A 21,715-nucleotide genomic window follows, 5' to 3' on the forward strand; every position below is an offset into this window, starting at 1 on the left:
CCTCCAGAAAAAAACAAAACTTTAATATGGTAAAAATCCTTAAAATAACATCTACTTTAACTTGAAAGTTAAACTACTGGACTCAAGATGTAAAGTCCACCCTCAGTGTACCCTTAGAGAAAAAAAACAAACGTGAATTTCACATGTGCAAAAGCTCACGTGACCTCAAACATGTGATTGTGCACATGTGAAACTTGTTTTTTCATTGTGTAAATGAAGATTCCCATGTGAAAACTTTTCCACATATTTTCCCCTATTTATCATATGTTGCAGCGTGTGGTAAACCCGGGTCATACATGTGGAAAACATGGGAAACACGTTTTTTTTTCGGTCAAGGTGTGTACACTGAAGGCTTCAAGTTTCTGCCCCATGCATGTTTACATTGAATATTGGACCAAGACTGGCACCGCTGATGTCACAAATCGTGCTCACAGCTCCACCCTTTAAAATGATCAGTCAGAGAAACTTTTCCTCTTTCAAGCTCCTGATTGTAAAAAAACAAAAAACAAAAAAACCTGCCTGCTAGTTTTAAGCTCTGCAGAAACTTCATTCTGCACAGCGAAGCTCAAATAATAATAAACAAGATGACATTTTCTGAGCGGAGAGAGACTTTAAGAATGAAGGAGAAGAGAGGTTTAATAATGGATTATATTCGGTCTGTGTGCTAACGTTTTGGGGGGAAGTATAATTTATTAGAATGATCAATTTAAAAGGAAATATGCCACAGAACAGAAAGACTGAGAAGGGTGTGATATACATTTTAACCAGAATTGTAATACCGTGCACAATTTAACTCAATCTGTTATTAAGCATTTTGATGGCCTATTTAGTCCCTCTAAGATTGAGAGTTGTAACTGTTTGCTGGAGAAATCAAAAACCAAACTTAAAAATAAGATTTGAGCAAACGTTTGCTTTGTGGAAGTTTAATTTAAATATATTTGAATGTAAGATTTGCTTTTGATCAATTTTGCCATAAATGATAAGAAATGGAACAAAACCGATTAAAGGGCCACTTCTGATATATCATAACAGCATCGCATAACTCCATGTGCAGTTTACAAGTTTGAGACAGAACAGATCAACTTTACCTGACTGGGCTGCTGCTGGCGTCTAAATCCTGCGCAGTCACCGCTCCAATGATGGTGCCGGCAGGTGTGTCTTCATACACATCCATCACATAGGAGGGCTTATTGAACACCGGCGGCTCATCCACATCCAAAACGTTAATCTTCACTGTTGCCGTGTCTTTGAAGGCCCCAAAGCTGTGAAATCGTGGATCCAGATGAGCGTTGGAAGCATCTACCTTGAAGGTATATGCCTTCTTGGATTCATAGTCCAGGGGCTGCACGGAAAAAAAAAAAAAAAAAACGACAACAGCACAGTTGAAGATTACTTTCCAATCATAATTGTGTTCGTACTTCTGCTCCGATTTGCTTTCTCTGGCGTGTTCATCGTGCACGAGCGGAGAGATCCTGAGGAAAATGCTGCAGCTCGACACGAGCGTCAGTGTTGACAGCAGTTTGCCCTCTGCTCATGTTTCTTATTTTACAATTCTTAAGCACAAGTCCCTGCGACTGCTACCGCATGTCAACTCATATCCAACAGTATTTGGGTGATTTCCATTGTTTATGTTGTCACTCAAAACACACTGAAACAGCAGAGTTCTCAGCTTCCTGAAGAGCAGAACCAGAGGAGGCAAAACGCACTTGTAAATAAACACGTGTCGTTACGGACGATGATAGCGTGTGTTTTTTTTAAAAGATTTATGGAGAGCCTCGAAACGGCAGTCAGTCGTTGAAGACGCACAGCGAGTCCTGACCAGGTTAATGTTTCGCACCCTCCGAGGGAGACGAGTCAAGCTGCTCTTATTTGGTTCAGCAGAGAACTTCACCCTATTTACAAGAGTTCTCCGAACGCGCACCGTCGGGGGCTCGCGGCGTCGGTTTCTTCCTCCTTCAAGCCTCTGACATATCAGCTCAGGGTCAATTAGTCAAAAGCGAGGGGGGGGGGGGGGGGGCGGTTTGGGAATCAGCATCCTCGGCATGTCTGAGGCTGAGGTGTACACATCCGACAGCGATGACACCCGCGCTCGTGCTCCCGCCCGTCTCCTGCCCTCTCATGTGTGACCGACCGTACTCGGCGAGCTCGCGGTCGGTCACGCTCCGCCGGCCCGGAGTCACATGAGAGACATTCCTTTCTGTGTATTTCAAATTGACTAACATATAACCGCTGTTGCAGCCAGTGCTATCTCCCTGCCCCAGGACTTGGGCTTCTCCGGCATGTTTGTTTCAGAAGAGCGCCGAGCGAAAACAGCTGGTTAAAAGCCCCGCGAAACGCCGGGTGTAAGAAGAGAGGTGCGGAAAATGTTTTGGTTTTGGGTGCGAGATGGATATGACCAATCATCTGTCCGAATTAAACGCCCATGAATTGGCCATCGAATTAAAGTCCAGGGGCTTGAAGTGATCGGAGGCTGTGCAGTCATGATTTCACAGATGATAGCAGATGCTTCTCAAGCCCTCTGTCTCTCCTCCATCGCCATGGTTTTGCGGTCTTGCAGCTACAGCAGGTGTCCATAAAAAGAACAGAAAAACAAAAACAAAAAGAGAGAGAGAGAGAGAGCTACGTGAAGGCAAGCCAATCTGAAAGCAATCATTGACCATCAACCACCATGATTGGTTTGATTACAGTGTGCCAGATGCAACTGGGTAGGCACAGTTATACGATCCTTTAACAGGAAATACACCCTGTCCCTTTCAATCACTTTCAAGAGGTGACAACACTGAAGGGAAGACCGAGCTCCCTCTGAAGCAACAGTTGCGTCTGATACCTGCATGTATCATAGGTGTCATTCAAATGCTGATTACTACAATCAAACGAAGAGGTTTTCTGCCAAATTACACAGAATAAGTAGCCTTGAACGTCCAGCGGTCGTTATTTCGGTTTACCGAGCTTCCCGCTGGTTCCCGTGAATTCCAGTTTCAAAAAGGAGCTCGGTGTACCCCGTTTCTCAAAGAGCGAGTTTCATCGGCTGCAGTTGAATGCATCAACACTAAAATAAAAGCTCGCGTTCTGAAGCGTGAATAAAGCAACGTAAATAAAGTACAAATACACGGATACCTAAAAAATAGGCCCTCTCGCACTGTACATCATACCGGTGCCTGGACTGATGCCTGTAGACAGCCACGCATAGCTCAGCTCAAATAGGTGCACAGGTGGAGAGGGAGGAGGGAAGGCGATGCCAGGGAGGTGGACAGCAGGAGGTGTACACCAGGCCTCATTAGCCAGAGTCTCACTGGGGATGAGGAGAAGCTCCCGCTTTCCATCTCAACATGCTGCGTCACCACAATTAGGATACAGGCCCGAAATTTCACCCTCTATAACTGTCTAATTTTCATGTAATCCTCCGATAGCCGAAGACGTGTGATGGGGAAATGCTCTTTTCACGCACAGACTTTGCCGCAGTTTTGACACAAATCTTCCGGCGTCTCGGTGTTCCAGCTGACAAATGAGTTTGCGTAAAATAATGCCAGGAAAACAGTACGAGCATGAAAATTGCAATTGAGGAGCAGGTCCATTCAGAAATGTTCAGCTGGTTTGATGAGATATTTTGGAGCAATACCAAGATTTTCTTGTATTTATCCCTGTCGGTGTCCGTTTCAAACAGTCACCTTGTTAGAACTCAAATCTGCTGGCTAATTCTCAATTACAAAGCCAAAAAGCAGCTTTGTATTTGGTCAAATCTGAGCAGAGACTGGTTTGGTCGACGGTAAGCTCTGGAAATCATCGGCACACTTCCTGCTCCGTTACAGAACTTAAAGCTTCAGCAGGAGAGCTATTTGAATGTTTTTTTTGTTGTTTTTTTGCATCGCGTTCCCAATTTGAAATTTTAGAGATTTTTTTTTTTTTTATAATCGCTTAACTGATTTTTTTTTTTAACTGAAGTAAAATCCTTACAGAAAAAAAACATGTGTTTCCCATGTTTTCCACATGTTGTAATATATGATACCATTGGGAAAAGATGTTTTCACATGCAAATCTACATGGGCTAAGCATGTTCAACCATGAAAATGTTCCAAACCCACGTTTCTAATTTTTTTTTTGCACATGTGAAATTCATGTGTTTTTTTTTTCTTCTGTAAGAGTTCTCTGGCTCTGGAGTTACTGTTCTCAAGACGATCTCGCCGCTCCATTACATATTTGATGCGTACGGAGTTGGAGAGATAGTTTCTTTCACTCGGAGAACCAAGGTTACAATGTAACCTTGTGTTCTACGTTGTCTTGAGACCATCTCTCCATCTGCGTACCTATGAAATATGTAGCGGAGTGCAATTTCACTCGGAGAACCGAGGTTACAATGTAACCACATGTTCTCTGCTTTCATAGGGGAGAAATGACCGGTGTTAGTGATGGTTTAACACATTGCTACAAATCACTAACCGCTGCCACTGTGGTGCAAAATCAGCCGAACTGTCACAACATCTCGGTCTGTGAGAGTAATACTTAGCGAAGCAGATGCTTTTATTGCTCGATCATCCTGGAAAATCAGTCAAACTCGTTTTTTTTGTTGTTGTTGTTGTTGTTTTTTATGGCAGCGAGAGGGTGTGTTTAAACATCTTGAAAAGTGTCTGCATTAAATGATTTTGTATATTTTTTCCGACTCATTATAAAACAGTTCAGTTGATGAATGGATCCACTGTAGTCCACACTAGGGTAGTCTTTCATCTTTCATCAGGAGTGAAAGGTTCTGATCGCACAGCTCTCATTAAATTGGACTAACGAAAAGAAAGGACGTCACGAGAGCAAAGTTCGGTTCATTTCCTCGACAAATGGAGGACTGACACGGAACGATGCCCGGACAGATATACGATTAACTGTCAAGCAATTTCCACAGATTGATTTACATATTGCGGCTTGGGCGCAAAACAGTAATGTTAAGAGCTTCAGTGCCTTTTAAATGTGTCTGAGACGCGCGATGGTCCAAGTACGTCTGAAATATCTGTTGTTAAATTGGAATAAAATGGGACCAGGAAGGGGTAATGAGAAACTCAGAGTTAATGAGAAGACGTGCTAATGTGTCAACGCTCGACTTAGGGAGAATCAAATCAGATCTGCAGGCCATAGGGGAAATTTCCCAAGAAGGAAAAAAAAAAAAACGGCCATTCATTCTCAGGCTGCATGTATCATTTTAACTTTTTTTTTCCCTCCCCCCCTTTCTCAAGATGACCTACTTATGCACTCAGAACCAGCTCTGTATGGATAAGTATTACCCACATCCACAAATACATCATCCTTAAACAAGTTGCATGCACCTATGCATGTTCAATTACACATTCGAAGTGTCTCATTACAGCCTCAGTTGTTATGCACATTTTATGGGTTACCGCGGACACAACAAGGAAGTGTATCAACGAAGGAATTTGTAAGGAGGACAGACCGAGTTCCTCTCATGTCAGTGCTGCTGCTCTTCAACATCACAACAGAACACACTTGAAATTCTAGACATGGTGCTGCACCCTTTGATATGTAAATGTGCACCTTCATTGCACTGGCAGTGATACTGAATGAAGGAACTTTTTTTTTTTTTTTTTTTTTCCATCTTGCCAATTGAACCTGTTATGTTCCAAGGGAATTTGTTAATTTAGGACAAGGGACTAATCGCTGCATCACAGTCTCACAGGTACAGTATTAGATTTTACACTTAAAAAAAAGAAGAAAAAAAGTCCTTACATCGTCAGATTCACACGTGTGAACGCAGAACAATGGATGTGACGATCTTGTGCCGAGATATTTTTAAGGGCAAGTCCAAAAACTGAAAAATCTATTTCTCGCTCAGCTGTTATGTCGGTGTCTTGTCCCTCCCTCGGAGCTCTCTTCTCTCTCTGTACAGCGTAAAGTGTTAGTTGCAGCTGTTTTTTTTTTTTTTTTTCTTTCCTGCTCGGTGGTTATTTTTGGGGATAGGAGAAGCAGGATGATATGCATATTTAATAGGTTCTCAGTTTGTTTGTGTGTTCAGTTCAGTATTACAATAGCAGAGTTCAATACTATTCTCAAACCTCAGATGCGCTCACACGCTAATGCAGAGGATAGTTTCCTGCCAATAACTGTGATTTAATCCAGTCTTCCGCCTTGAAGAATCACAGAGAGGACCATTAGCAAACCGATTCCATGTGTATGTGCTAAACACATGCATCACCTGAAGAGGCTGAAGACTGCAGCATTGTTTAATCTGTGATATGCAGCGCAGCCCCTAAATCCACTTAACCGCAGTATTATACATTTACAATACCACTTATGAATCATTTACACCCCCTTCTATGATTTATCTTCTGCGAGCGTGTCAAAGCTAAGCCAAACATGCCTGGAATATCAGACGTTTCTAATTGTAGTAGCGTGAGCCAACATAATTTTCTCCAAACAGTAAATTTTAGGCAATGACTGGATGCTTAATTTCAGACCAAAAACCTTCTGATCCCACATGACAGCAGCCATTATTGAAAGTATAAAGAAAATGCAGGCTGGCTTGCAGTAAGCTCTAATACTCCTAACAACGCTCAGTAAGCTAAACGTTTTATTTTCTCGGAAGCAAAGCCGCTTCCAAGCAAAAAAATTCCACTGAGATTCTGAGATACGCAATTATGTCTGAACTGTTTCAGTCTGGCCTGATATCTCTGTTTGGGATTGAGTGACTTCTTCATAAGGTCACTGCAGTCGTTGAGTGACAGTTCAGCAAAACAAAAAAAATCTGCCACGTGGATGAACACTTAGGACCTCGAGCCACTGTTGTGCCATCAGCAGTCGACTGACCACAGAGAGCACAAAGAGCTTATCATCAGCAGTGAAAAAGCGCACATGCCCAAGAGAGCCATTTCATGTCGCTCTGAATACCAGGGGGTCCTAACACTGTGGAGAAGAGATGCCCACTTTATTGTCCTGCCATCAGTCACATCGGTTTGTGTCCTTGGCTGCCTCAAAGCATCTCCATCCCTCCGGTGCTCACAACAGTGGACTGCCATCGGAGAGCCTTTGCCAGCAGCCCTGTCCACACCGCAGTTGAGAGGAGTGACTGTGAAAGACTCGCACTGCCACTCTTAATAGGACGGGGTTAGCCATGGGATGAGCCCCGAGACACCAGTTTAATCTATTACACCCACGCCTCCTCGGGCCACCGGAGAGACGGCACTTCATCGACTCCCAGCACGACCTCACCCTCCCTCGCCCTTTGTCACTCCGTCTCCTCGTTTTCCTCCTTTTGCACTCGTCCGCTCACAACACACGGAATATTGCAGATGTCCTCCCCCCCCCACCCCATCCCCCACCCCAACCCCCCCACCCCCATCCCCGCTCGGCCTCTCTGTGAGGTGTTATTCGCCTGTGTTGGCCACCTGAATCTCCTGCTGCTCTGAGGTATTGTTTCCTCCTTTCCCTCCGGTCTTTTGACTCCTTTCACACTGAGGCCTGAAATAACTCATTCCACCTCCCACTGCAAAATTCAACACTGCAATCAATAGATTAGTTTCAACTCTCGTCTTTGCACAGGACACAGTTGGTCTCGTGCCACTGGATGGGCTCTGAAAGTAAATGGCATTTTTGTTTTGTTTTATTCTATGAAATACTGCAATTACCCCGCAGCAATATATATGGGATATATATATATATATATATACTGTATGTGTGTGTGTGTGTGTGTGTGTGTGTCAAGCATTTTTACAAGATAAGGACATGTTTTTATTTTACGATTAATGTCCTTGTAGCTGTAAACTTTGTTAAACCACTGTCCACTGTGTTTGGTATTCAATCAACATTCTCCACCTTTTTCTGGCCTTCAGTCAACTTTTTCAGTTTGTTCATTACTTTTGTCATTTGAGCATCAGATTTTTTTGTTTTTTTTCCTTCCTAGTAGTATCTCAGCAAGATTGAGCAACGCAGTAGTAACATTCATTCTCGTAATTTACTGTTCAAACAGCCCAGTAATGACATGTCTGATGGAGAAATTAGACTGCAGTCACTTTATGGCATTAGTAAAATTAAGTCCCTAATTGATGGCAGGAAGGATGAAAAAGACTTCTCGTCTCCGCGCTGTCAATTCACTCCGGGGAAAATCTGAATACGGCTATTTCTGAGCGATCCAGGCAATCAGTGGCATTTCTTTTGTTTGTGATCAGTTTTGCACTCTTCTGGTGACAAACTCTTTGTTTTGTATTTAAATGCCATGCTACATTATAGCATTAATTACATGAACATGCTGTTCTTGTAAAGCAGGAAAAAAAATTCCCCCTTTATGCAAGCTGGATGACTCATTGGTCCTTTTTTTTTAGCGTTACCCGATGAATACGAAATCTTAAAAGAAATCGGTTTGCAGCGGTAAAACATTATTTGTATATACGTGCAGTCATCAAGCCCCTCTTGAGTCGGTGCGCTCCATCTTCACTCTAGTCTTTTCCTGTCTCTGTCCGTGGTGCTGAAACATTCAAGCTCGTCCCTGACTCTGTCAGAAATGAGTCCTTTGGTCACTGATTTGCTATTCACTGTATTACCATACGTTTTACTTTATACTGAGCACTCAACTGAGATTCCTGACAAAGGTAGTAGTTATTTTTGCATCTATAAATGTGACATTGTGGGATTGTACATGCAATGGACACTGCACGCTTTGTTCACTTGTGGGAATTTGAAAACTCGGATAATAATGACATTTCAGGCAGAAAACTGGAAGATATTTGTCCCTCAGTTTCTTAAAAACCAACGTGAACGTCCTAACAATCACCAACTAATCCCAATTGAAGACAGCAACAACCTAGCAACCACTAACCCCCTTAAACTGACAGAACCAATGTAGTATTAAAGCTTAGGGAGAAAAATCACTCTGCTATATGCGTTTAATTTTCTTATTCACACCCTCGTACTGGCAGAGCTCCAGTTCCAGGTGTTGGCCCGGCCACCGGGAGCGGGAGGGGTTCGGTGTCTTGCCGTGTCAATCCTGCAATTTATGGACCTGCTCCATTATTATCAGCTCCAGAAAATCACAGCAACCAATCCTGATTAAGAAAGTAACGAGGCATCAAACACCACCTCAGAAAATAGCATCTTAACCGAACGCTAAAGAAAACCTGTTAATATATTTTCTAACTGAACACTTGTGGTTGACAACAATTTAAAGTTCACAAGTCACCTGCACTTCTCTACAGTTGTTTTTTTGAACCCCCCTCTCCGACACTCCGGGGCGATGGATTTGGAAGCGGTGCCAGGAGGTCTGCAGCAAACACTCTTTATTTGATGCACAGTGGCCGCCGGGGGCATTCAGTTTGTACAGCGGAGGAGATAGACCTGTATTAAAATTGATTCCCTGAATGTGAGCTGGCAAATATTATGCCACACAAGCTGTCATTAAACAATGGGTGCTCCTTTAGGCTCACAACAGCACATTTCAATTACGCATATCTGCCATCTTTTCTCCTCCCGAGAGAAGTTAAATAACATGCAAATGGACAAACAGCACTTGATCTGACTGAAAAACGAGTTCACCAAAGCAAAAACCAACAAGGTTATCATGCTGAATCTCTGAATGTCTGGGAGTGCTATTTATGCTTTCCATACATTTTAATGCAGCTGTGTACCTCCACATGCTTTTTCTTGTACAGTACTTTGCTCTGTGTTCACACATTTGTCTGCATGTTTCCCTGGGAATTCATTGGTGGATTTACCTATTGTCTCCCATAATCTTATGTGTTGCAGATGGAATGTGCAAACCCCTTGAATGCCTCTGTGCCCCCCCCCCTCCCCCTGTATCGGCAGACTGGGAAACAGATGATCATCCTTTGAACCCATTACTCAGCCTGATCCTCTTATCATAACCAACCTTCCCGAGTCTCTAATTTGGGGTCTGCCAAACTCTGCTCTGAGCACAATGTGGCTTTCGTCTCTGTCCCGCTGTGTGGTTTTTTTTTTTTTTTTTCTTCTTCTTTTTTTGTGTGTGTGTGTGTGTGTGTGTGTGCGAGGGAGGAAAGTCAAAAGAGAAAGAAGGTGACAGAGAGAGGAGGAGGAGGAGGAGAGGGGTACAGAGAGGGAGGCTGTCTGCACACATTTGCACACCTGTCTCTGGGGATATTCCACCAATCTGAAATAAGACAAGTCTGTGGGAGGGTCAGTATTCTGGGAACACAGTGAACAACTCATAAAGGCTTCATCTCTGGCTACATATACTCCCCGACCACCTTTCCAAAGCACAGCACATTCTTTCTCATCTCTCTCCTTCTGTCCATGTCCTGCTAATATCCCTCTCCTCACGGGTAAGAGCACATGTTTTTTGGTAAATTACCCTGTGTGAGGAGGGGGGTGGGGGGGGGGGGGTGGGGGCTTGGTCAGTTGCAGGGGCTCAGAGTGTCCCCCATCAACACTGGCTTTATGCTGCAGCCTGCCGCTGCAGGGAGTACAACACAATGCCTCATTGTTGTTATGGCAGCATATCAAACACAGGAAGTAAAACAATAAGATGAACCTAACCATCCATCAAGGGCTTACACGATTTAAACAAATAACTGTCTTCATTTACATCAGAATTGCTTGCCTTCTCATTTTGTTATTCAATTACTGTCAATGAGAAGGTCACTATACAATGATCTATAGCTATAAGCACTATTCACACACACACACACACACACACACACACACACACACACACACACACACACACACACACACACACACACACACACACACACACACACACACACACACACACACACACACACACACACACACACACACACACACACAGGATTTACACACAGAGGTTCGCATCGCACGTGTTCATGCACACATGCAACGCAGCGAACTGCGGGAGCTCTTACACGAAGCAAGGAATCAATTACTCACTGAGCTGCATATTTTTGGCGATCAAAGGATCGCACACCTTTGTGTACTTGTGTGCCGGGGCTTGTACTAAAAATGTACCAGTTAATGAATACCTCAGTCTGATACATGAGAGAAACAAAGGCAGATTTGCATTCCTCCAAAGAACACTTTAGACACTTACATCAGAGATAGCCTGAAAGGCACAAAAACAGGTAGAGTTTATTTTTTCTTTCCTGTTAATTTTGCAATCAGATGAAATACTGCATGTGCTATGTGCCTGAATGAAACACGACACAAAAAACATTTGTGTTTTAACTCCTTAAAAGCACTTTGTTGGCAGACGAGGCAGGATTTAATGAGAAAGCCACTTTTTTGGGGGATCTTTCAGAAGTGCATTTGCATATAAAGCTGGGAAGTTGTGGGAGATGTTTTTATTAAGAAAGTTTGAGGTTCTCTGGAGAAGAAAATAATCTAATTGACTGTATTATGTTCTGACATCCAACATAAAAGCTGATTTTATTTCCTGTTGTGTATTACTTTGAGTGAGGAATTGTATGACTGCAACAAAATCCACCAACAGTGATTAAAGTAATGGTAAATAACAAGATTTGCTCTCATCAAAATTATTGCTGGCCTGATGGTGAAGCTGAGCGAGTTGTTAGTGAAGCTGTAGCTCATCTGTTACATTTCCCTGCAAAATATCTGCATGTGTATTTTCAACAACAGTATGTTTTTGAAACAATGACAGAAATCTCTGATGCCGACATGTTTCCCAAAACCTCATTTTACAGTCAGGGGAAATAAGAATATCCATTGCAGAAAAAATGAATCCATCTCATGCATGCATCAGAGCACTGCTTCCAAAAAAATCCTCACTTTCTGACATTTACATTTTTTTCGCCTTCTCAATATTGCAGAGATATTTTGTGTTTTTTGAATTATGCAAACTTAGCATTCCTTTGCACTTTTTTTTTCTTTCGTTCTCCCGCGTCTCAATACCAGTGACAACAAATGCTATTTAAACTCACCACAGGGGTCTGCTGCCTGCCGCCAAAGGGAAACTACAGAATGAAATACGGAGGTGTAAATGTTCATTGGCTGGTGTGAGCGAGAGGAGCACAATAGCACAATGAAAGCTTACACTTCTGCATGTTTGCCTGTGTGTGTGTGTGTGTGTGTGTGTGTGTGTGTGTGTGTGTGTGTGTGTGTGTGTGTGTGTGTGTGTGTGTGTGTGTGTGTGTGTGTGTGTGAGAGAGAGAGCAAGATACATTCCAAATGTGCACATCTGTGCAGTAACTTCCACACATTATGCTGCTTAACTGTTACATGACACACTCGGAGACGCCGAGCCGAACGGCACGTCAGCTGCCGCAGTGATACTGACATGATGTGTTTTAGTAGAAGGCTGGCAGACGTGTGGAGGCGTTTCTGTTATTCAGCGGTGGCTACAAATGGCTGTTAAAGGTTTTTGTTAACTGCGGAAAAACAACATACTGCACCGTGTTGTTTACTAACCTGTCTGGCCTGTAACGCTTGATGCACTCCAGACAGATTTGGAGAGGCGAACAGATTCTTCAGTACACACACGACTGTGATTCTGACTGATTATTACGGCCAAATGTCGGCAAGGAATAAGTCTAATGGGAATTCCATTGACATATAATTCTATTAATGTGCTCTTTGTTCCTGCTAGACTTGACCTGTGATTAGGCGTACCTTTTAAGAGTTGCCCCCCCCCCCCACAAACCTAAATGAGACAAATCTTTTAGTCTCTGCCCATGCAGCACTCATACATGCACATTACCCACTCACTGTCAGAGAGCCCAACACTTTCAATGCCCAAAGAGAAATAATATCCTGCTCCTGCTTTCTACAAAGCCTTGTGGGTTGACGGATGGATATTATTTCAATTTAGTAGGTTTGGATTGACTGTATGTAAGAGTAGACGTAGCTTCCGGCTCTGAAAAATGAGGCCGATGCGGAAGTGCCTTCAGCTGCAATACCACCGAGTGCCACTAGAGGTCGGCTCCAAAAAGCATCCGTCTTCATAGACCCGCATTTGAACCAGTCTCATAAAATTCTCTGTCAATAAAATTTCTTCACGAGTTATCTCGGTGTTGTTGGCTAGAGTTTCTCTTTCTTATTGGTTTTCTGGAGGTGAAAATAATCCCTCATTAATTAGAAAATAAACCTCAAAAAGCTGTGTTTTTGGGGGCGTGTCTGTTTGATTGACAAGCCTGCGATGGAGTCAGTTTACGTCTATAGGTGGGCGGGATGTAGCATCGTCTGGTTTCCAATCAGATCAGTCAGATCCATCGCTCGCTCCTCCCCCAGCTCGTCCAAATATGGTCACTTCCTGCTCCAAACCGCTCCAAACTATTAAGATGGCGCCGCAATGAGGGGGAAACTTTTAATGGGGAGGTTTTTACTTGATAAACCAAAACAACATGAGTACATTATAAAAACTAACATTACGACTGATGTAGAAATTCACTAGTTTTTCAGTGTAGCAGTTACGGAGCTCACACTCCATTACTCCGTGTCCTCTTATCCACGTTTAAAATTGATATGATTATTAATGTGAATGTTTAGAGAACTCCACTGTGGTATATTTGAAATGAAATGAAATATCCATCACTTCTTAATTCGCTCCCAAGGTCCTTAGGACATAAGATCGTGATGGTATTTAAGTATGAATGGGATGAATTTTGGAGCCCAACTTTTTAATTTTTTAATATATAGGCAAAAGTAATAATTGATTGCACAATAAGTCTTATTATAGCCCAGTTTTTTAGTAGATTAGGACCCATTGCACCAGCTGGGCCGCTCTATTTCTCTTTCTAATTTTAGTCTGTGGCTGTAATGTCCTTTTTCCTCACCTCTGGCAGTTGCGGGTCCCCCTTGAAAATGAGATGATAGATCTCAAAGGGTTTATCCTGGGAGTAATAAATTGCTCTAATATCACTCGCGCTTTTGTGCCACTTGCCATTTTGTGAAGTGATATCACGGCCCTGCGAATGCTATATGTGGTAAAAGTTGGTATTAAACAGTGATTTTTTTTCTTTCCTTTTTTTTGCTCGGTGGTTCAAGGCAAGTACAACCAAAGATCAGGACCTTTTGCTGTGGGTCACAATGCAATGGATGTATTAATCCATTTAGCAAAAAAAGAACATATGGCATAGTTAATGAGGCGTGACATGCTGAGCGAAAGCTTTATATAGCACAAGCGCTCAGAGAGACTCGTGCCGTTGGTCCGAGTTCTGCTTGAAGCCAATGGGCAGCAAGGACTCAAACAGAGAGCCACATCACGCGACGGAAAGATCACAGCTTCAGCCCTCACATGTCCTGCTAATACAGCATTGTGCAGCATCACTAATTGTCCCTTTACTTCATTGTATACCTTATTTTATGTATCTGAATATTTTCATTTAAAAGCGACTTCCTCCACTCAGGGATCTTGTTTCTGTCAATGAGGGAAAACATGTAATATTCCAGATGAGAATTTACCATTCATGTTTTTTGTTTCTGAGATTTCGTACCCTTTTGAGAATGATGATCCCCTCTTGGTTGTGTTCATTGGTGGTGATGTCGAACATGGCTCCTCCGTCACCCGGCACGATGGTGTACTCCACTTCGGCGTTTCTCCCGATGTCCAGGTCGTGAGCTTTGATTCTCCCGACCGCAGACCCCACCGAAGACGACTCGGGAACCCTTAGGTGAAAGAAACCTGTCGACAAACAAATATCAGACGGGACTCATTTGTTATCATCACTTGACATCGGATGGAAATACAGAGCGCCTCACATCCTCGGTCCTTTACGTCTTCTCTCGCCCACCCGGTGATGTCTTATCCACCCACAGGCAAAGCAGCCAGATACTTCCTCTGTCTGAAGTCAAGCCCGTGGCTATAGGCATGATATTATTCAACTTAGTCTTGTTTGGACATCAAGGCCGCACAGCACCTTGTAATTGGCCGGCTCAACCTGTAAAGCCATCACAACACCGAGAGTCCAAGGAGCTTTGATTCTACCAACAGCAGAGATCACTGCTGAGGACTTGGGAGGAAATCTACAAACAAACAGACTGACTGAAGATCACGTCCACCTGCGACTGGATGAACTAAAATCTGGCGTTACGCTTCTCTTCACTCTCTGAGGTGACCGTCTGTTTGAACATCACTTTCTGTTTGTGCCAGGGAAATAAAAAACATCTTCCTGTTGCCTTCACCTGGTGACATCACAGAGGTTTGTCGTGCTATTCACCTACACCTAAAAGCATCAAAATAATTCTCGGGACTTGGAAATGTTTCCGGGTAATTACGCCTCTGATTATATCTTCACAATCACATTAGTTCAAGTAATGTCAGGGAATCAGCGTGGGATTCATTTGGAGCTTTCATTTTAAAAGCAGTGCTGTGTCATAAGGCTACACAGCATTTATTTGGGACAATTCATTCTGACTGAATGAGTGAAATTCGGTGAGTGCATCTAATCAGTGAAGCTCTGGTACCTGACCACTGGGTCCATTGTGTCTCTTTAATTATGCAAATTCCTAACATACTGCTGAAACAGCAGAAAAAAAAAATCAGCTAAGACCAATTTAAGAAGATTTATTCTTTGGAATTTCAATGATTTCGGCCTTCATTTGACATTTTAACAAAATACATGAACTTGAGCTGAAGAATGGATGCATCCAGGACGGCACGTTGAAAAGGAAGACGACCTTCTAAGGACGACACTTTCTTTTTTGTTGTTGGAAAATAAATATACTGAAACAAAACCAAAACACGCATCTTTGCTTTGGGTGTCGGAAATATTTCCAAATCAATTTCGCTAATAATCAGTGCAATATTATACAACAAGTAGTTCAGACCCAGAGATCTGATTGGTCAACTGTAATTTGGAAGATGCTCAAATCAGCAAAAGTAGAATTGAATCTCATATAATATGCAATATAATATTGTTTTGAGTTGTTATAGGTCTATTAAATGGGACCCATTTGGCAAAATCAGGTCTCATTTGGTCCTTATTTTGTCGCTCCGAGCGGCGGCTAGGTGCTAAAATTGGTGCTAAAATCTTAGCATCACTGAAGTTTTCACCTCCTTGTATAGTTATTCTTAATTGGAGATGTTATTGCATTCTTCATTTCCTCCATTTTACTGCGGATGGTTGGTAGTTTTTTTGTGTGTTGATCCGAGGGCTGTCAGAGAAAAGCTGCGGCCTCTGGATGATTCTGAGGTGCTATACTGTCAATAAATAAATAATCAAGTTCTTTTAAGGACATGCATTCAAGTCTTTTTAAGGTTGACATCCATTCAAGGATAGGACTTGAACTTTTTTGTTGTTGTTGTTGTTGGTGGTGTTTGCCTCAGGGCCAAAGAGTTGCAGGTTATTACAGGCTACAGCTGTTGCAGCTCTCTCGGACGATTCAGTTGAGCCAGATGCAGGTATGATACACCACTATTAGTAAATTACATCTGCAGGTTCAGAGGATTGACGGTTCACTGATACGTAATCTCTAACGACAAGGGAGGAAAAAGACAGATGTGTGGTGGATTTATACTGTACAGCAGTATGATAATGTAAACTACATCATTTGATTATTATTTATTTTTTTACCACCACACATTTTGCCGCTCCATAGAAAGGAAAAAAGTGAGGAAGACAAAGAGAGGATTTGAGGCAGGGCACAGGAGCCAGCAGGCGCGGCCCAAACCTCTGTTGCTGTGACAGCATTATGGAAATATCATCTTTTTCTCGCAGCCAAAGGAGCTTGACCGTCTGACTGCCTTGTATTTACATTCAGAGGAGGCCACTCAGTGTCACCTCAAACTACCTGAAAGGGCTGCATCAATACAAAACAGTGTTTTTGCTTTCCTGTCGTACCCTTGCTGTTTTGAATGGAATACATTGTGTACACAGTTTAATTTATTTATGCTCGGTATATGTTGAGAAGCTTTCACAGATCAAAGATTTTTAGCGCATTGTGTTGCATGTTTTTGATTCCAGCTTGGGTTTTTAGATGACCTGGTACAATCAAATTAATCTGGTTTAGCAGTTTATATCAAAATACTGACTAAAATACAATGATTTAAATACAGTGACTCAATCCCTGTTGCAGCACCAACATGCCCAAATCTGATCTAAATATAGAACGACGCCCCACGAGCCGAATAACAGCAACCCTGCTTTATTTGCCAGGAGTAGTAGCTGTAGATGCAATCATGCTAAATAAACAGGCCACTGCTTACTGCGCATAATGACAAATAATGAAAACCAATTACAACGAGTAGATATGATGAATACCCCCTGCCCTGTGGTAATTGCACGGTGTTTATATCATTATCTAAAACGTGCGTAAGGTCACCGGCATCGTTATTGTTTGCCAAAAATGAGAGTTGTTAAGCAGGCATTATATTCAAATCTTCATTTTCTATAAGTGGGAACTCACTTTTCGAGAACCTGGGCGGGTTATCGTTGACATCGCTGAGGGTGATGTTGATGGTGGTGGTCCCGGCCAGCCCCCCCAGCTGGCCCCCCATGTCCTTGGCCTGGATTAATACTTGGTACTGTTCCTTCATCTCTCTGTCCATATTGGGCAAGGCTGTCTTTATAACCCCTGGTGTGCAGCGAGATTTATGAGAAATACAGATCATAAAGAGGAGACAGAGATAGTGAGATTAAAAAAAAAAAAAAAAAAAAAGACAAAAGGAAAGAGCGGTAAAAGGAATGTTAGAAACACGTTTGATGCACAATTTACTTACAACATGCACAATATATTTCCACCTAAGTGGCTCAGTCTCGTGAAGTAAGGCTATGAGCACGTGCCAAGGCTGAAATAGAGGTCATCTCACAAACTGGAAACACTTGACATTCAATGGGGAGCTCTGGTGAAGCCATACAATGATTCACTTGAGGATCAGAGACCCTGAGATCAGAGAGCGTTTGTACTGCAGATTAATTGCCAGGTCAGTGGGAGGTTGGTGGGGTAAAAAGAAGCAGGCATCATAGGTGGGTCTACACTTTCCCCTTCCTCTTATTCCATTTTACATGGTGAGGATTTCACATTTTGATCCACAAACTCCCACCGTGTGTAAATCCAAAATCAAAGCCTACGAATATTTTTCAAATTTCTCGTTTTTTTTTGTTGTTTTTTTTGGTGGGGAGGTGGGGGGGGGGGGGTGAGTGTCTGTGTGACATCCACAGTGATTTATGAATGTTGTTGCTGCCCCCTCCTCCCCTTCTCCACCTTTCACCCCCCCCCCCCCAGTGTTTATTTCCCTTGTTTGGAGATAGCTGTACACCCAGCAGGGCCAACATTTGCTTTAAGTGAGATTTCTTTTTCTTTTTTTTCCAGCATCATTTTTGAAATACAGTCACAGTGTGTGCTCTGTAAAGCTCGGGGATGAGCAGCATAATCAGCTACAGATTCCACCATATCTGGCTGTGTGATATGTATGAACCTATTTTCATATGCTTTGAACTGTCCCAGATAGCAAGCCAACAACAGCCCACTACCAGCAAACACCAGTGATGTGAAGGTGTTTCAGATTTAGTAGCAGTCACCTACCAACCCCCTCCCCCCCACCTCCCGTTGCCACGCCACCACCTTATTACTGGCATTCCCCTCCCATGACACCCTATTTAAGCAAAGTGTGTATAAATAAGGTGGAAGCAACCAACACAGTTTGTGTACTCAGCAACAAATCTGTATTGTGATATTTATCTCCTACTGATCTGAGTTTAAGGCACCAGCTGGCAGTTTGCTGACAAACACTGGCAGCAACGACACAGCAGATAACTGTCTTGTAATGGTGTTTAACTGTCTTTTACAAAATGTACAAAAGGGATGCCATGAGGAGCAGCCATATTTAAAATTATAATTGAAATTTTGTATCTGGTTTTCCACACGATCATTTTGCGATTTTTTTTTTTTTTTTTTTTTTTAATATTTGAACCGTCTATGATATTTGAATGCCTGTAGATAATGGTGAATGCTTGATGTTAGAGCTGCTTGATTTATGCACAGTGTTTGATTCAAACTGCCCCTTACTTCATGCCTGTCAAATAAATAATTCAGTCTGTACAGGAGAACACATGTCCTGTTGTGGCACGCTGATTTGTAACGTGCCTCAGGGGTCGATTCTGAGACCTATTTCATTCTTCTGATATATGCTTGCACTGGTACACATTATGTTATACATACTGATTAGAAGACACTCAATCATCTCGCTCAAGAACGATGACCCAGATAACTTTATTTCACTGTAAGATTGCCTCACTGGAATATCCAGGTACACATAAAACAGAGACCTGGTATCACGACAGAGCGTGAAACAGACACACCCATCCAATACAGCAAAACGTCAGATAGCTGCGCTTGCCGATGTCTCGGCGTGACAGCTACACACATTGCTGTCGTGAACGTGCGTGTCTATTACACGCTTTGTCCTGTAGCGATCTCTGGGAAAAACAAAACCTACTGCATGGTTTCAACCGTGTGACTTGAAATGAAACCATTTGCAAAAACACATGGTTTGGGTTAGGGAAAGATAAACAACAAAAGAACAACTTTGTCACCACATAGCAGTCTGTGATTATTTTCACCAATACACCCCTCCTATGTCCTAATGTGGCAAAATATAATTTCCTTTGTAGTTAATATCGAGACCTCTGTTGTGACACCATGGTCACATGATCCTTTGTCAAAAGACATTTACGTGCGTGTCAGTGTCACACCTAAAAAAGCGTGTAACGGACACGCTGGTCAACTACAGCAAAACGTGTGACTGTCCTGCCGAAGCGTAGCTATCTCACGCTTTGCTGTAGCGGACGGGCGTGTCTATTTCACACTTTGCCGTGATACTATGAAAAAATTTGAAAAAAATTTGAAGATGTTTACTCTATAAACTTTAACTAGATTTCCAAATTGCGTTTCATAAATTCACCAAGATAATTACTTTACCTGTTTTGGGGTCAACAGAGAAGTACGGTTGGCCGTGGAGGATGCTATAAACTACTCTGGCACTGTTTCCGTAGGTTGGGTCGTCTGCATCCGTGGCTGTTACTTGCGTCACATATGTCCCTGAAGAGAAAAAAGAGTGGGAAGAATTATTGACTTTGGCTTAATCGCTTTCCTCATGAGACTGAAATCCAAACTCTCTGAAGTTCATCAGTTTACTAAATGATCTCACCTGACACTAATGAATGGTGAATCACAAATGAGAAAAACTACTGCCAATGCTGAACAGTCCAGGCTCCAGACAGAATGCAATGAGGGGGATTGTAAAGGAGAAAAAAAAAAAAAATGTGTTGAGAAGTGGTTCAACTTTCCTGTTGTATGTTTTGATTTGCACATTTGTAGCCTCGCAAAGTGGCTACTTTGAAAATACAAAGCAATGGTTAAAAAAAAAAAAAAAAAAAAAAAAAAAAAAATGCTTGTGCAACCAATTCATTAAACAATGCTACCATTAAGAAAACAAGGGGTGATGGCAGAATAGTACTAGGATGGCAGTCTTCCAAACTCCTGCGGGGACAGAATAATTACTCGTTGGAGGTTTGGCTCATCCCTCTTAACCAGCTGGCAGGGAAACGCTATTTCACTAACACAGTCCTTATTAAATGTATTTAAATTCAACAGATTTAATCAAAAGTTTCTCGTTTGAGTACCCCAAAAAAAACAAAAAATGCCTTGACAGCCTGATGATTTTGGTGTTTCCATGGGCAGATGTATCTGTGAGAAAGACTTGCAGATACGTTGACATGGATGCCGTCACTAACTGACAGCTCTGTTCACATTATGTCAACGCATCAATCACAAACCCACATCTGGGTAGCTTAAAAAAAAACCTGCTATGTAAAATATAACGGCAGGCTGTGTGGGAAGCGTCGTGCAATCAAGAGAGACTGACCACAGGGACACCGTTTACATGGTCATTTTAAGTTCTGCTAAGCTCCCGGTGGCAGATAAAGATCTTGCCCTATATCAAATAGGCTTTTCAGTCTGAGCAGATGGCAACAATGGAATTAAAACATGAGATGAGAGAGATCAGGGTCTCAATCCTTGCTAACAACGTCACACATTCCCGATTAGACATACCAGAGAAGGGCTGCACCGTGTTAACCGCCAGGATACAATAGACGAGATAATACATTAACACCTTCTCTCTCTCTCTCTCTCTTCATCCAAGGAGAAGAAAACCTGCAGCGAAGCAGTCAAGGACTCCGATGTAGAGAAAGTTAAAAAGCCTTCGAGTGTGGCCGACACCTCCGCATTTTTAAAGGCAACAGCAATTACGTGGGTGAGGCTATAAAAACAAAGTCAAATGGATTCTTTTTGTATGATTATAGAAAATCCAATGCATGAGTAACACTAAGATGTACAGAATAACTGCAAAGGTCAGTGCTGTAAACCAATTTTGTAAAAAAAAAAAAAAAAAAAAATGATCTGTCTGACTTTGTTAAATAACACAGATAAATCCAAATGACACAACAATATACAAAGTATACATGTTTTCTTCTCAAATATGAAGGAAAAATATACAAATTACTGCAATCAGACGACTGATTGGATTGGTGGAGGACTTCTGTCACATATATAAATATAACCTTAACAACTTCAAATGATATTAACCAATTTATTAAGCCTGGGACGTTTAGTGGTAATTACATTCTGTTCTAACAACTCCCTGTTAAAGTGTCTTTCTCTTAATGATTCACTGATAAGATAATTGCTAACAATAAGAGATTATTGCATCGGGCTGTTTGGCCATAGATTAGTTGTGTTTAGCAGCTATTATTGCTAAATGATGTTCAGCATCTCTTCGTCTCATTTAGTTTTTTTATTTCGCCCTGCTAACAAAGAC

General features: G+C 42.2%; 1 protein-coding gene across 1 annotated transcript in view; it reads right to left on the minus strand.

Annotated features, from left to right (window-relative positions):
- Positions 1–21,715, minus strand: part of LOC138625693 (cadherin-12-like) — an 87,629-nt gene that overhangs the window by 18,886 nt on the left and 47,028 nt on the right. The window contains exons 4-7 of the mRNA XM_069706792.1: positions 19,816–19,935; positions 17,302–17,469; positions 14,391–14,578; positions 1,089–1,342 (exon numbers count right to left, since the gene is read on the minus strand). Coding sequence (XP_069562893.1) covers positions 1,089–1,342; positions 14,391–14,578; positions 17,302–17,469; positions 19,816–19,935 — 730 coding nt within the window. The remainder of the gene's footprint in view (positions 1–1,088; positions 1,343–14,390; positions 14,579–17,301; positions 17,470–19,815; positions 19,936–21,715) is intronic.

Source organism: Brachyistius frenatus, unplaced genomic scaffold (genome assembly GCF_029030835.1).
Source record: "Brachyistius frenatus isolate BFR_SWC_R1_liver_20210118 unplaced genomic scaffold, ASM2903083v1 Contig_65, whole genome shotgun sequence".
NCBI lineage: Eukaryota > Metazoa > Chordata > Actinopteri > Embiotocidae > Brachyistius > Brachyistius frenatus.